The following is a 13,449-nucleotide window of genomic DNA, read 5'->3' as shown; positions in this document are numbered from 1 at the left end:
AACTCACATACTATGCACCACAGGTAACATTCCACCACCATTCCTCAATGTATTAAATTAATTCACTGAACAGAAATAAGGTAGCAAACATCACCTCTTTACTTAACTGCACCTTGACCCCTCACTCACAGAATCCTATGTTCTGTCAATGCATTTCACAATAAGGCTCAACTAATTACAAGCCACAATAGTAGCAGTTAAATGAAGGGACTGGATGTACTGTGGGCATATTGTCTGAAGATTTGGAGATGAGTGGGTAAGCATTTTTCAGGAAGACTTACAGAATCTGAAAGGAGATGCTGGACTTGTCAAGTATTTGGATAAATATTTGGCAAATGGAGGAGAATTGGGGAAACAATCTTTGCACTCTGGCTGGGAGAGCAAAAAAAGCGGAATATTGATTTAAGTGAAAAGAAATTACAAAGTACTAAATTAAACACAGAATGGGCTAGATATACGCAGAATCACCACGAAGTCCATAGGGAGAGAATTCCAGTTAACACTTCAGTTTGGGTAGCCTTCAAAAAGGGAAAGTGAGAAAACAATGGGTTTAAATTGCAGGGAAGGAGGTGTAACTGGAAAGGACAAAGGGAGTGTTGGCAATAAATCATATGGTGGGTTGGAAATATTTATGAAATGGAGAAAAATCAGAGTACTGTGAGCTTTTTCCCTTCAGTTACAAGGAAAAAATGTGGAATATTATTTAAATGGAAAGAAAATATTAAAATTAAAATTTTTTTAAATGTGCTGGAAATACTCAGCAGGTCAGACAGTAACTATGCAGGTAAAGGCAAGACTAACACGGTGACACATTGTTCTTGTTGTTATCAGTTATTCGATGAATGAAAAACAATAGAACATACTACAACTGCAAGATGTGAGATACAGTGTTTGCTAGAAATCTGAAACTAATGACCAGCACCATCTATGGAGAATATGTTATAGGTGGATGGCCTTACACCAGAACTGACTAGTTCTGACACAAACAAGAACATTTAGTTCTCTGAAATTGTTGAATTCAATACTGTATCCTGAGAGCTACAACATACCAAGATGGAAGATAAGTTGCTGGTCCACATCCTTACACAGGGCTACAACTAGAAGTCATGGGTTAAGGGTGAAAAGTTTAAGAGAAACATGAAGGGAAACTTCTTCACTCAGGGGGCATGAGAGCCTGTGGAACAAGCTGCCAGTGGAAATGGTGCATACAATCTCAATTTTGACATTTAAGAGAAGTTTGGATAGGTACATGGATAGTAGAAGTATGGAGGACTATGGTCTGGTTGCAGGTCTCTGAGCGTAGGCAGATTAAATGGTTCAGCAAGTACTAGATGGGACAAAGGGCCTGTTTCTGTGCTGTACTTTTCTATGACTCTATGTACTTGACTGCAATCATACAGGAGGCCAAAGGCAGAGAAGTCAGAGTGGGAATGAGGAAGAGAATGAAAGTGATTGGTAACTAGAAGCTTGAACTCATCCTTGTCGACTAATGGAGGGTGCTCTGTGAAGTAGTCACCCATCCTGCTTTTGATTTCCGCAGCACAATGATAGGCGCTAAACGCAATACCCCAGTTTTGAAAAAAGTTGCAATTGATTTGCTGCTTCATTTGAAGGCATTGTTTAGTTCGCTAGGATGTCCAAACGAGCTGCAGTGGAGAAGGAGAGAAGTTGATAGAGCCAGAAATAAGTCACAAAGGAATGTTCTACTGCTTTCTTTGAAATTCTTTATCATTATGAAACTAGCTGAGGTCATTTTTTAAAAAATTGAGTTCACATAGAAAGTGGTTCAGAATGTAAGAATCAAAATTTACTTGAAGCAAAAAAAAAGCAAGTTTAAATTCTCTTGGCAACTGCAAATTAGATCAAAGCCTAGCTCTGCATCTAAAGCCATTGTGACATTTCCAGCATCTGCAGAATTCCTCGTGTTTGTGACATTAATGTGCTCATTGATTACCTGTTAAAGGAAACACAAGCCTTTAAGACTGTCCACCATGAAATATGGAATTATCATGGTAACACAACCAGTGCAACTTCCCTACAGCGAGACACTATAACCAGAGTGTTCAGGTAAAAGTAATTAACATCTGATGCAAGCACATTCCTCAGAGTATCCATTGGTTAAAACACTGAGCATCTGTTGGATAAAAGCCTGAGGGTCTACTGGAGCATGCCTGAAGCAACGCTCCCAAAGGCCTGGATGATACATTTGGGGAAGCCTAAAGCATCATTTTAAGAGGCCTGAAGTGACTGTTAGAGGAAGTTCCAAACATCTGTCAGCAGAGCTGGAATCAGTCAGTCATCAGAGAAAACCGTACCTGCAAGTATAATGCCAAATGGTCCAGCTAAAATTAGGAAAGGTTTATGTATGTATTTACTTAATTGAAATAATTTGATTTATTAGTCACTGTCATTAATTGCAGCATTAATTATTTCAAATCTTGCAGATTTGATAAATAACTTTGACCCGATATGCTTCTGAATTATATTTTACCAGGATATTAATTGTTCGAAATAAAGAGTTACACTTGCACTACAAACCACAATTTCAGATCAAAACTGTTTAGTCTGATAGCATTTCTCAATAATACCTGATCTTGATACTAGATAAGGATTTGGCTTCTGTCTTTTGGTCTTCTACTCATTTCCTTTCATTGTGATGCGCTTTCTTTTGTTTGGGGGATATTAGAAGTTGACCTTTCTTTATTATGATAACAAGCAGACAAAATATTATTTTCCAACAAGAGATCTATGTTTAAAGAGGACAGTTAAAACAATGCAATTGAATTGTATTGCTTTCAAACTGATAGCACGTAATAATTTAATCTGTGTGATTAAACAGCCCCTTAATCCAACAGTGAGATACCTTAAAGTGGTATGCGATCCTAACTTCACAACCAATTATGTAGTAAAATTTCTACCATCTTTATGCTGCCTTTAGTCAATAGATCAGTTTCATCCAGAGAATTATGGACTATTAATACACATGGGGTCAGAGTTTCTGGCATTATGCTGGAAGCGCAGGGTTAATTACGTCTTCAGACTCGTTTTGCTTTAGTTTAATTTTCAAGTAATTTGTGTAGTTTTTTTATAATTTACTTCAATTTTAGTTGTATTAAACTAAAGTATGAGATACAATTAATTAGTTAAAACCAATGGCAGTTCTAATAATAGACAAGACCTCATCCCAAGCTTTGCCTTTTATCTGGGGTCATTGTTGTCACTTCGACCTTGTTCCAGAACAAACAAACATATGTCTTCTGCAGCCACCCACTTAAGTAAGGATCTGCTGGGACAGCAGACAGCAATTCAACATGGTGGGTCTGGTTCACCAAAATTGGGTTCCCCTTTAATCTACCTATACATCAGAATTATAATTAGTACCAATATTTACTACTTTCTATGGAGAGAAATTAAGTCAGAGACTACATGCTAAACAAAGCTGCTGTTGGTATAATTCAACTATCAACGTAATTTTGACCCTATAAGCTAAAAGAGTAAAACTCAAACTGGGATTTCAATGTTGTGCAACCATTCAGCGTTCTACGTTCTCTGATCATTTCTGAGAGCATATATTTATCCAGAACATTTGCGGAGAACAAAAATGTGGGTTGTAAAAATGTTCCCTTTTGGGGTGGATATTACTGGAATTTTTAGCCTGATAAAAATACCTTTTTGTTTACAGGTATTGTCACCTAGAAACATCAATCAGGTAAGTAAGAGGATTGTGTCCAGGAATGAATATGGATATCTATCAGAAGCCACTATAATGTGGGAAAAGCCACTGGGTGAAGGAAGAAAGGAGCTACTGTACGGAAGTACAGTACAGACTGAACACTAAACAAAGATTTATACAACTGACAAGCTGCAGTAACTGATTTTTCACCATTGGTTATTCAAGTTGTTTATACAAATAATATACACTTTTTATTAATTTCATTTTTTTAAATATCTTCCCCCTCATCAACCTTCCAGTCATAATAACAGCAGAATCTTAAGGATAGCACAGTTGCTGAATTTTATTTCTTAATCTCACTTTGTCCATCCTATTAGCCCCTTGTTTTCCTATCAGAGAAGACGAGTCTACATTCTTGTGGCCACGTTTCCAAAGCTACTCATTACTCCAATCAGCATCCAGCTAGACAGAAGGAGAAAAAGATGCAAGCACTAATGAAATGACAGTTTCAATTAAGTTCCTGAAGTTTAATTAATGCTGAAAACTTTCAAAGACATTGGCATATTTTTCAGTGTCATTAAATTTTGACATGAACATTTTAAGCCTTTTGAGGAAAAAATAGATTTCAAATAATAGCATTTTGATTACAATGCTTAGCTTACAGGACCTCAGTGGCACCAACTTGGTTTGTAACTTACAGGAATGTTTCACCAAGGAAAACTGCACATTCAAAATTCAGATATAGAAACCCCATTATAAAACACAAGTATCGCAAGAAGGATTTAGTTTTGTACTGGATTCAGAAATAAAGTTTATTCATTTAAAGGGAATCTGCAACTTTACCAGTTGACCAATTCAAATATTGAAGTTCCAAATATAATCCTATCCTAGCCTGGAAACTGCAGAATAAAACAATGAAAAATGTAATAAAATCTGTAAAGAGGAGAAAAGCTATTGTTCGCTTTAATCCTCAGAAAAACAGTTTTAGAGTCATAAAGTGATACAGCACAGACTAGTCTGTGCCAAACTATTAATCTGCCTAGTCCCATTGACCAGCACCCCAACCGTAGCCCTCCACACCCTCCCATCCATGTAGCTATCCAAATTTCTCCTAAACATTGAAATCAAATCTGCATCCACCACTTCCACTGGCATCTTGTTCTACACTCTCACTACTCTCTAGGCGAAGAAGCTCCACTTCATGTTCCCCTTAAACATTCCATTTTTTACCTTTAATCAGTGACCTCTAGTTGTAGTCTCACCCAACCTTATCAGAAAAAGCCTACTTGCATTTACCCTTCTAAACTCGTCATAATTTTTGCATACCTCTATCAAGTCTCCCCTCATTCTACACTCTAGGGAATATAGTCCTAAGTTCTTCAACCTTTCCCTATAACTCGGGTCCTCAAGTCTTGACAATATCCTTGTAAATTTTCTCTGCACTCTGTCAGTCTTATTGACATCCTTCCTATAGGTGACCAAAACTGCAGACAATACTCCAGATTAGGCCTCACCAATGTCTTATACAACTTCAATGTAACATCCCAACTCCTGTGCTCAATTCTTTGATTTACGAATGCCATGTGTCAAAATGTTTCTGTGACTCCCCCTTCAAGGAATTATGGATCTGTATTCCCAGGTCCCTCTGGTGTACCACACTCCTCAGAGTCCTACCGCTCACCATGTAAAGCCTACCCTGGTTTGTCCTCCCAAACTGCAACATCTCACACTTGTTTGCATTAAATTCCATTTGCCCTTTTTCTACAGATTTTTCCAGCTGGTCCAGATCCAACTGCAAGTTCTGATAGCCTTCCTCACTGTCCACTACACCCCCACTCTTGGTGCCATCTTCAAATCTGTAATCCCATCCAGATTAACAATAATTCTATTTAGTGAGGTATAATGGAGCAATTTGTAATGCCCCACAGAAACCTCAAACATAACAGTCCCAAACTTAATTAATCCATTTGTCTAATTAATGGGGGAACTTAATAGCTGCATACGAAGCCTCACAAATTTGTCAACTTGTAATACTGGCAGTTATTTGACAAAACAGAAAACTGCACAGGTATTTCTGTTCCAAAGAAAAACATGGAACCAATACAATCAAGTTATCTGTGACCCATAAAACTGTTTCCAGTTATTAGGAAAGTGGCAGAAGTTGTCTTTGGCAATACTGCTTTTTGCTCACCACAGCTCAGTGTGGATTTCAAGTCAACAAAGTTCTAAATAGCACTGTAGCCTCAGGATTGTATGCAAGTGAGTCTGGTATCAGGGATCCTTCATGAAATTGGAGACAAGGGAAAGAGCTCATTACTTGCCAATACAAAGAAGAATGGCTAGTTTTCCATGGTGCCCATTACTTCAGCACTTGTTACAGCACCTCTTCAACTCAGGGTCTTTGGTCCAAGTATCTTTATCAATGAACTTTCTTCCACCATTAAGGTTTGATGTGAAGTAGTCTCTGCATGTTGCAAAACTTGGGTGACAAATGGAAAGCAACACCTATGACCTCAAGGTACTGGCAATCTTCAACATGATAGATCAAGTCTCCCCGCTTGTCATTTAATGATAGTTCATCACGATAACATTGCCAAACACTCACAGCCAACAACCTCCAAGTCTCCACTGCCAGGTAGCCACAAAATTGTTCAGTTTATAAAAGCAGATCAGAGTTTAGATCTTCTGTGTACAATGACTTACCTCATAATTTCTCAACTATTTACAAGGCACAACTCAAGAGGACAACCAAATATTCTCCAGTTGCCTGGACAAGTGGAGTTCCATCAACATTCAAGAAGCCAGCAGAATTCTGGCCAAGCAACACACTTGGTTGCTACCCATTCCCACTTCAAACATCCTTCCTCTCTTTCATCCATCCAACCATTAATATTCAGACATGGTTCCACAATATTCTGCTGTAATTTGTCATGTGCTCTTCAAAACTACCTCCATAATTTCCAGTCACCTCCACTTAGATGGCAAAGGAAGTAGATGCTTTGAATGAACCACCTCCCCACCCCCACTGTACAGCACAATGTCCTGACTTAAAAATCATAGAGTCTTGGTCAAAATACTGGAAGCTCTGAACTAACAAGACTGCAGGAGCACCTTCCTACATGAACTAAGGCTCATTGTCACCTTCTCAAATTCAATTAGAAATGAGCAATGAATGAAGAAATGCTTTTCTATTTCTATCAGTTCTCTCAGGTGACAACCTTCAGGACTCATGCGTCCTTCATTTTTAAAGTACTGACAAAACAGAAAATTGCATTCAGTCAATTGGAGTGAAGACTGCTACAAGATAGCCACTTACTAGTTCTGACATGTCCTGGAAGTTCACCTGAATAGGTTGGAGAAACCTGTATTATCCTTGTCTTCTAGTTTGAATTTTTCACATGTTAAATACAGCAAATATATTCAGATTCAGACAGAAGACAGCAAATTGCGAGGAAATGAACAATAATGAAATGGTAAGCAGTGCAGTACAGGGTGAAGCCAGAGATTTGATAATATCCTGTCAAATACCTGGTTTATTTATAATTACAGACGTAAACTAATTGAATACTTACTGCCCCACTTCTTGCAATGTGGGTGCTGGGCACAGCAGGTAATTATCCATCACCTTGATACTTCTCTCATCTGGAAAATAAATCATTGGATGAGCTCCTTAGACTGAACTGTTTAATGAACTGGTGAAAAAACTTGCTTCCAAAGATATTAAATTTAACATTTATTTTAAGAAGCCCATTAAACTTTGAAGCAAGAATGACATGGATGCACATCAAAATTACACATACATTCCAGAAAATTAACCTCTGTGAATTCATGTATAACAAAACAGGGAGTAAATTTGATGGGGCCAAGATAAAGAAAAATAAAGCATATCTGATCATCTGAAAGAAATTTACACTTTATCAGGAAAAAATTCAAAACTATGAACTTCTGTGTTTCCCAAAATTCGAAAATATTCTCCAATTGTCTTGCTGTGCTATAAAGAGTTTCTAGATAGTAAGCATCACATATTAGGAGACCTGTAACATAACTAACACCTTTCCAAGACTAAAAATCAGTATCACTATTCACAATCCAACATCAGGAACATAATGATCAAACTGTAAGATGCATAAATGTTTCCAAAATAATATCTGCATATTAAGAAAATTATCACATATCTCTGAACCACATGACTTCTATGTATCATAATTCTTTGCATCCCTGTATTTATTGTTACCGTTGCTAATTCTTATCCTCACATCTGTAACAAAGAGTTCTCATGTTATGATATGACAAAAGGAAAATCAAGTAGCTACCTGTGTGAAAAGATTCCCTCAAGCTTTGCTGAACTAATTTTCCTGAGGCAAGAATGTTCAAATATTTAGGAACTCACAACTAAATTTTAATTCTAAAATTGAAATTTCAAGTTACTTAAATACTGGAATGAGCCTGATATTCTCTCATTTTTAATGTTTTCAGTAGCTCTTTTAGAAGCTACACTTTTGTTCTAAACTACTTCCAACCCATGCTCCTTGAATAGCTCCTGAACTACCAGCGGCCATCACTGGACGCATTGCTATTCTTCCACACCAACGTTACATGCAGTTGACTACTTCAGATCTGGATGGACTACTTCCATAACGCATCCAAAGATGCAGCCCATTTCATTTTGGTCAGAGCTTAGGGAGGTAAGTTGGAGACATTTTCCCTTGCTTCAATGCACTTCCTTCTCCAGTTCCTACAGTTCTCTTACATCCCTCCCCTTCTCCCTCCTATCCACTCATTCTTTACCTTCATCAGCTCCCTTTGTCCATTTTGTTTCTAGACACCTTCATTACATTGTCTCCATTCTCTTCCATCCACTCTTTCTTCAATAAACTCTCATCATCCTCATCCTTTCTCCTTCTATTCCACTGTCTAGAGCTGCACCCCCTCTCCCAAAGGCTCTTCTTCCCTCTACTCTCTGTCCTCACCTCATGCTTTCTTCTATTTAATCCACTTATTTCCTCCTGTCATTCACATCCCCTTGCTCTCCCTTTGCCTCCCCATCCTTCATCCTTTCCACTCTCTTCTTCCTTTTCCATGTAATTTTACTTTCTCCACACTATCTCCCCAAATCTCCATTCATACACCATCTCCACCTCTATAATATCCTTTCCCAACACCATTACTTCTCATCAACAAATCCCTCGGACTCCGTTTCAGTGTGCCTCCTCAGTGTGGATAGTTTAGGTGTAGAATCCCCACCACCAGTTGTGAGCCATCTCGCGGCTGTAATAGACACCAGCCTTCACTTATTTGCACAGTGATTGTGAAAATTAGGTAGGGCTTAGCCCAGTGAAAGAACTATTAGCTTTACTGATAAAGAAAAATAATTTAATTAAAACTATTAGGTTTAATTTGCACAAAACAATTTGTGAAGTGTTAATTCCTTGAAGTTCATAAAGAGAGAGATTCTGTCCAAAAACAGTTCATTTTTAAGATCACTGTGCTTTCTATTCTCCCCCTTTTCACTGTTCCATTAATTTTCTAGCAATCAGTTTTTCTAATAGCAACACACACAAAATGCTGGAGGAACTCAGCAGGTCAGGTAGCATCCATGGAAATGAATAAACAGTCGATGATTCGGGCTGACACCCTTCTTCAGGACTGGAAAGGAAGGGGGAGGATGCCAGAATAAAAAAAGGATAGCTGAAACCAGGTAGGTAGGAAAGGTAAAGGACTGGAGAGGAAAGAATCTTTCTAATGCAGCGGATTCCAGTTAACTGGGACACATCAAAACCAGTACATGTTGGCCCAATTAAGCGGCTGCCCCAATTACCACAAGTTTCATGAAAATAGTTAAAAAGGTATAAAAAGGATATACTACCATTTAAATGAGTAAAAGATTATGTATTTAAAAGAAAAAAGAATGCTACCAATGCGACTACAGTACTATAAAACTACATATTAGTTCTTAACAATTATCAACAGGGGAATTCATCCAGTGTATGCTGCTATTTTCATTTGATTGACTGTAAATGAACAAAATCAGTGTAATCTAGATAATCAAAATCACCTAATATAGATAATGGACTGCCTTCATACAATATTTTCAACAATTGCATCCTCCAAATCTTCATTTTCATTGTAACACTCAAGGTGATTGTTGATACCTTCAAATTCTGTGTAGTCCCTCACATGCTGAAATCGTTTCATTTTTACTCACGGCCGTTTCTGTCACCTCTAAGCCTAAATGCTTGAAACTACAGTGAGCAAAACAGTTCTAAATTGTCTCACAGCTTACTACTCACTAACTATCAGTGACAAAAATCACTGCTTATCAAACACATGCAACTGACACTATTATAAGAATGTTTGCTCTAAGCACGGTGTAGTGTCTAATGGCCACCCAAGTTCACATGACTGGTGCTAGTTAGAAACTGTTGGACAACAGTGTCCTGTCTTAATTGAGCAACACAGTGTCCCAAATAAATGAAGGGGACCCCAGCTATTTTCTTAATTACTTTTTGTTCTTTAAGAATTGTCCAAAATCAGTGGCTGCCTTGATTAACCCATGTCCCAATTAACCAGAATCTGCTGTATAAAGGCAAAATATTTAAAGGGAACATGAGGGGGAATTTCTTCACTCAGAGGTTGTGAGAGTGTGAAATGAGCTGCCAGAAAAAGTGGTGGAGTGGGTTCAATTATAAGACTTAAGAGAAACTTTGATCAGTGCACGAATGGGACAGATATGGACAGCTCAGGTCCAGGTGCAAGTCGATGGTACTGAACAGTATAACAGTTTGGCCTGGACTAGAAATGTAATGCTCCATGTCTCTCTATATCGTGAATAGCAGTCATGCCTTAAAGCTATGAGCGAAAAATCAAACTGCTGGAGAAACACAGTGGGTCAGACAGCATCGGCATCATGATGCAGGGACTCATTCCGAAACAACATCTATTCTTCTGTCTTCACAGATGCTGCCAGACCTTCTGAGTTTCTGCATCCCACTGGTTTTTGTTAGCACCTGCACATTCCTACATCTCTTTTAAAGCTTTGAAACTACTGATAGCACTCAGCAGCAGAAACCCCTACAAATTTCATCTATATATAATGAAAGAAAGAGCAAATTGCAAATGATCATTTTTCGTTTGGTGTCTGACATTTCTGCTAATTTTGTCCAGCAGCTTACGTTAATTGAATTTGTAAGTTAAACAATGCAGTGCAGGGACGGGACTTTCACTTTATTAAATGGATTATTGTTAATCCCGAAGAGCACAGATGTTTCACAAACTGAAGATTGCAACTATAAATCTATACTGATGCAGAATTAATGATAGATTTATTTATATACTTACTTATAATGGTGGAGGCATTTATGTAATAGCTGCATACAATCGAATCTTCCTGTCTGCCTGCTCTAAAGCCATTTCCCCTCAGCACAATCTCAAATTTTTCTGTAAATATAAACATGACAACACATAATTAGACAAGTACAATTTGGAAAATACTGCATCAATCTTGATTAAAATAATGATAATCGTTAAATTACAAATAAAAGTAGATATTCTGCTACAGATTGAGAAAAATAATACAATTACATGAAGTGATACCAGTCACTGGTTGGGAGAAGGAACACTGGTTTGTGTGATAATGATATCTGAAGTCTTCCTTGAGAGCTGCTCTCTCATTTTTTTTAATCAATATACCAATCGACAAATTGTATATTTTCAATGATATTTCTCATAATTGAGTAATATGCAACTAACAGGTTGGAAATATTTTTAACTCTCTTGCCATATGGATTTTCATTTCAAATTTACAGGTCAGGTAAAAAAGGATTATAGAAGACAAATTCTAATTCTGAAAGCTTTTGTAAACAAAAAAAAATCCATTTGAGACAATACTCAAATTTATAACATTGAATCAGGATAAAATTAAATTTGAAACTATCATCATCAGCATCATTATGTTCCGTGACGTATGACATGGACAATCATGGTCTTTCCATGACTGTGATTGTTCTTGCCAAATTTTTCTACAGAAGTGATTTGCCATTGCCTTCTTCATTACAAGATGGGTGACCCTCGCCATTATCAATACTCTTCAGAGATTGTCTGCCTGGCGTCAGAATCAGGTTTATTATCACCGGCATGTGTCGTGAAATTTGTTAACTTAACAGTAGCAGTTCAATGCAATACATAATATAGAAGAAAAAAAGCAAAATAAAATAATAATAATAAGTAAATCAATTACAGTATATGTATATTGAATAGATTAAAAATTGTGCAAAAACCAGAAATAATATATATTAAAAAAGTGAGGTGGTGTCCAAGGGTTCAATTCCATTTAGGATTCGGATGGCAGAGGGGAAGAAGCTGTTCCTGAATCGCTGAGTGTGTGCCTTCAGGCTTCTGTATCTCCTACCTGATGGTAACACTGAAAAAAGGGCATGCCCTGGGTGCTGGAGGTCCTTAATAATGGACACTGCCTTTCTGAGACACTGCTCCTTGAAGATGTCCTGGGTACTTTGTAGGCTAGTACCCAAGATGGAGCTGACTAAATTTACAACCCTCTGTAGCTTCTTTCAGTCCTGTGCAGTAGCCCCCCCCCAACACCAGACAGTGATGCAGCCTGTCAGAATGCTCTCCACAGTACAACTATAGAAGTTTTTGAGTGTATCCGCTGACATACCAAATCTCTTCAAACTCCTAATGAAGTATAGTCACTGTCTTGCCTTCTTTATAACTACATTGATATGTTGGGACAGAACCAGGACTTGTGATATCCACCAACTTCTCACATGACGATCCAGCACCTGCCCCCATGGCTTCACAACCCTGATGGGGTGGGCAGATGCTATACCTTGCCCAAAGATGATCTGCAGGCTAGCAGAAGGAAGGAGTGTCTTACACCTCTTTTGGCAGAGATGTATCTCGACCCTGCCACCCGTTGAAACATAAATAATATACCAGAAGATAGGTTAATGTTAGCCTAGAATGTTTATATTCCAGAAATTATTTTTATTTTTATTCTTACTGAGCTATAACGCAGACTAGGCCCTTCCAGCCCTTCGAGCTGCGCTGCCCAGCAACCCCAGATTAACCCTAGCATAATCATGGGACAATTTACAGCGACCAATTAACCTAACAACTGGAATACCTTTGGACTTTGGGAGGAAACAGAACACCTGGAGGAAATCCACGAGGTCACAGGGAGAACTTGCAAATACCTCACACACAGCAGCAGGAATTGAATGCCCGTCTCTGGTGCTGTGATGCATTGTGAAAATAAAATGAATATCCAAATTTACTGCACAGATGACTATGGGTGTCATTATACAATTATTATCTTATATGAGCTGAAAAAGACATTAAGTGTCCTTTGGTAAAAGCTATCTGTCATGGGAAGCAGAAATAGAAAATGATTACTGTGTGGAATTTGTGATGCAGCTTGTGATCAGGCCAATGAAAATAATACGTGACCTCCTCTCTCTCAACATTTACCTGTATGTACACATCTTCCCCGAAGTTCACATATTATCAGTGATATTTTCAAAAGACCTCGATCCCACTCTGTCCATACAAACCATCAATTACCCATCCATACTAATCCTATTTACCAGCTCTTGGTCCTTAGCCTTCAATGCTTTGGTAAATGAAGTGCACATCTAGGTTCAAAGTAAGTTTTATTAGAAAATTACACATACGTCACCCCATGCAACCCTGAGATTCGTTTTCCTGCAGGCATACTCAGCAAATCTATAAAATGGTAACTATAACAGGATCAACAAAAG

At 37.9% G+C, this 13,449-nt stretch overlaps 1 protein-coding gene across 1 annotated transcript in view; it reads right to left on the bottom strand.

Moving 5' to 3' along the window:
* antxr2a (ANTXR cell adhesion molecule 2a) overlaps positions 1 to 13,449 on the bottom strand; it is a 227,872-nt gene that overhangs the window by 141,497 nt on the left and 72,926 nt on the right. The window contains exons 9-10 of the mRNA XM_063043529.1: positions 11,012 to 11,110; positions 7,246 to 7,315 (exon numbers count right to left, since the gene is read on the bottom strand). Of these exons, the coding sequence (XP_062899599.1) occupies positions 7,246 to 7,315; positions 11,012 to 11,110 (169 nt within the window). The remainder of the gene's footprint in view (positions 1 to 7,245; positions 7,316 to 11,011; positions 11,111 to 13,449) is intronic.

Source organism: Mobula hypostoma, chromosome 3, assembly GCF_963921235.1.
Source record: "Mobula hypostoma chromosome 3, sMobHyp1.1, whole genome shotgun sequence".
NCBI classification, from domain to species: Eukaryota; Metazoa; Chordata; class Chondrichthyes; order Myliobatiformes; family Myliobatidae; genus Mobula; species Mobula hypostoma.
The sequence above is the reverse complement of the archived record's forward strand: the minus strand, read 5'-3'. Positions and strand labels throughout refer to the sequence as shown.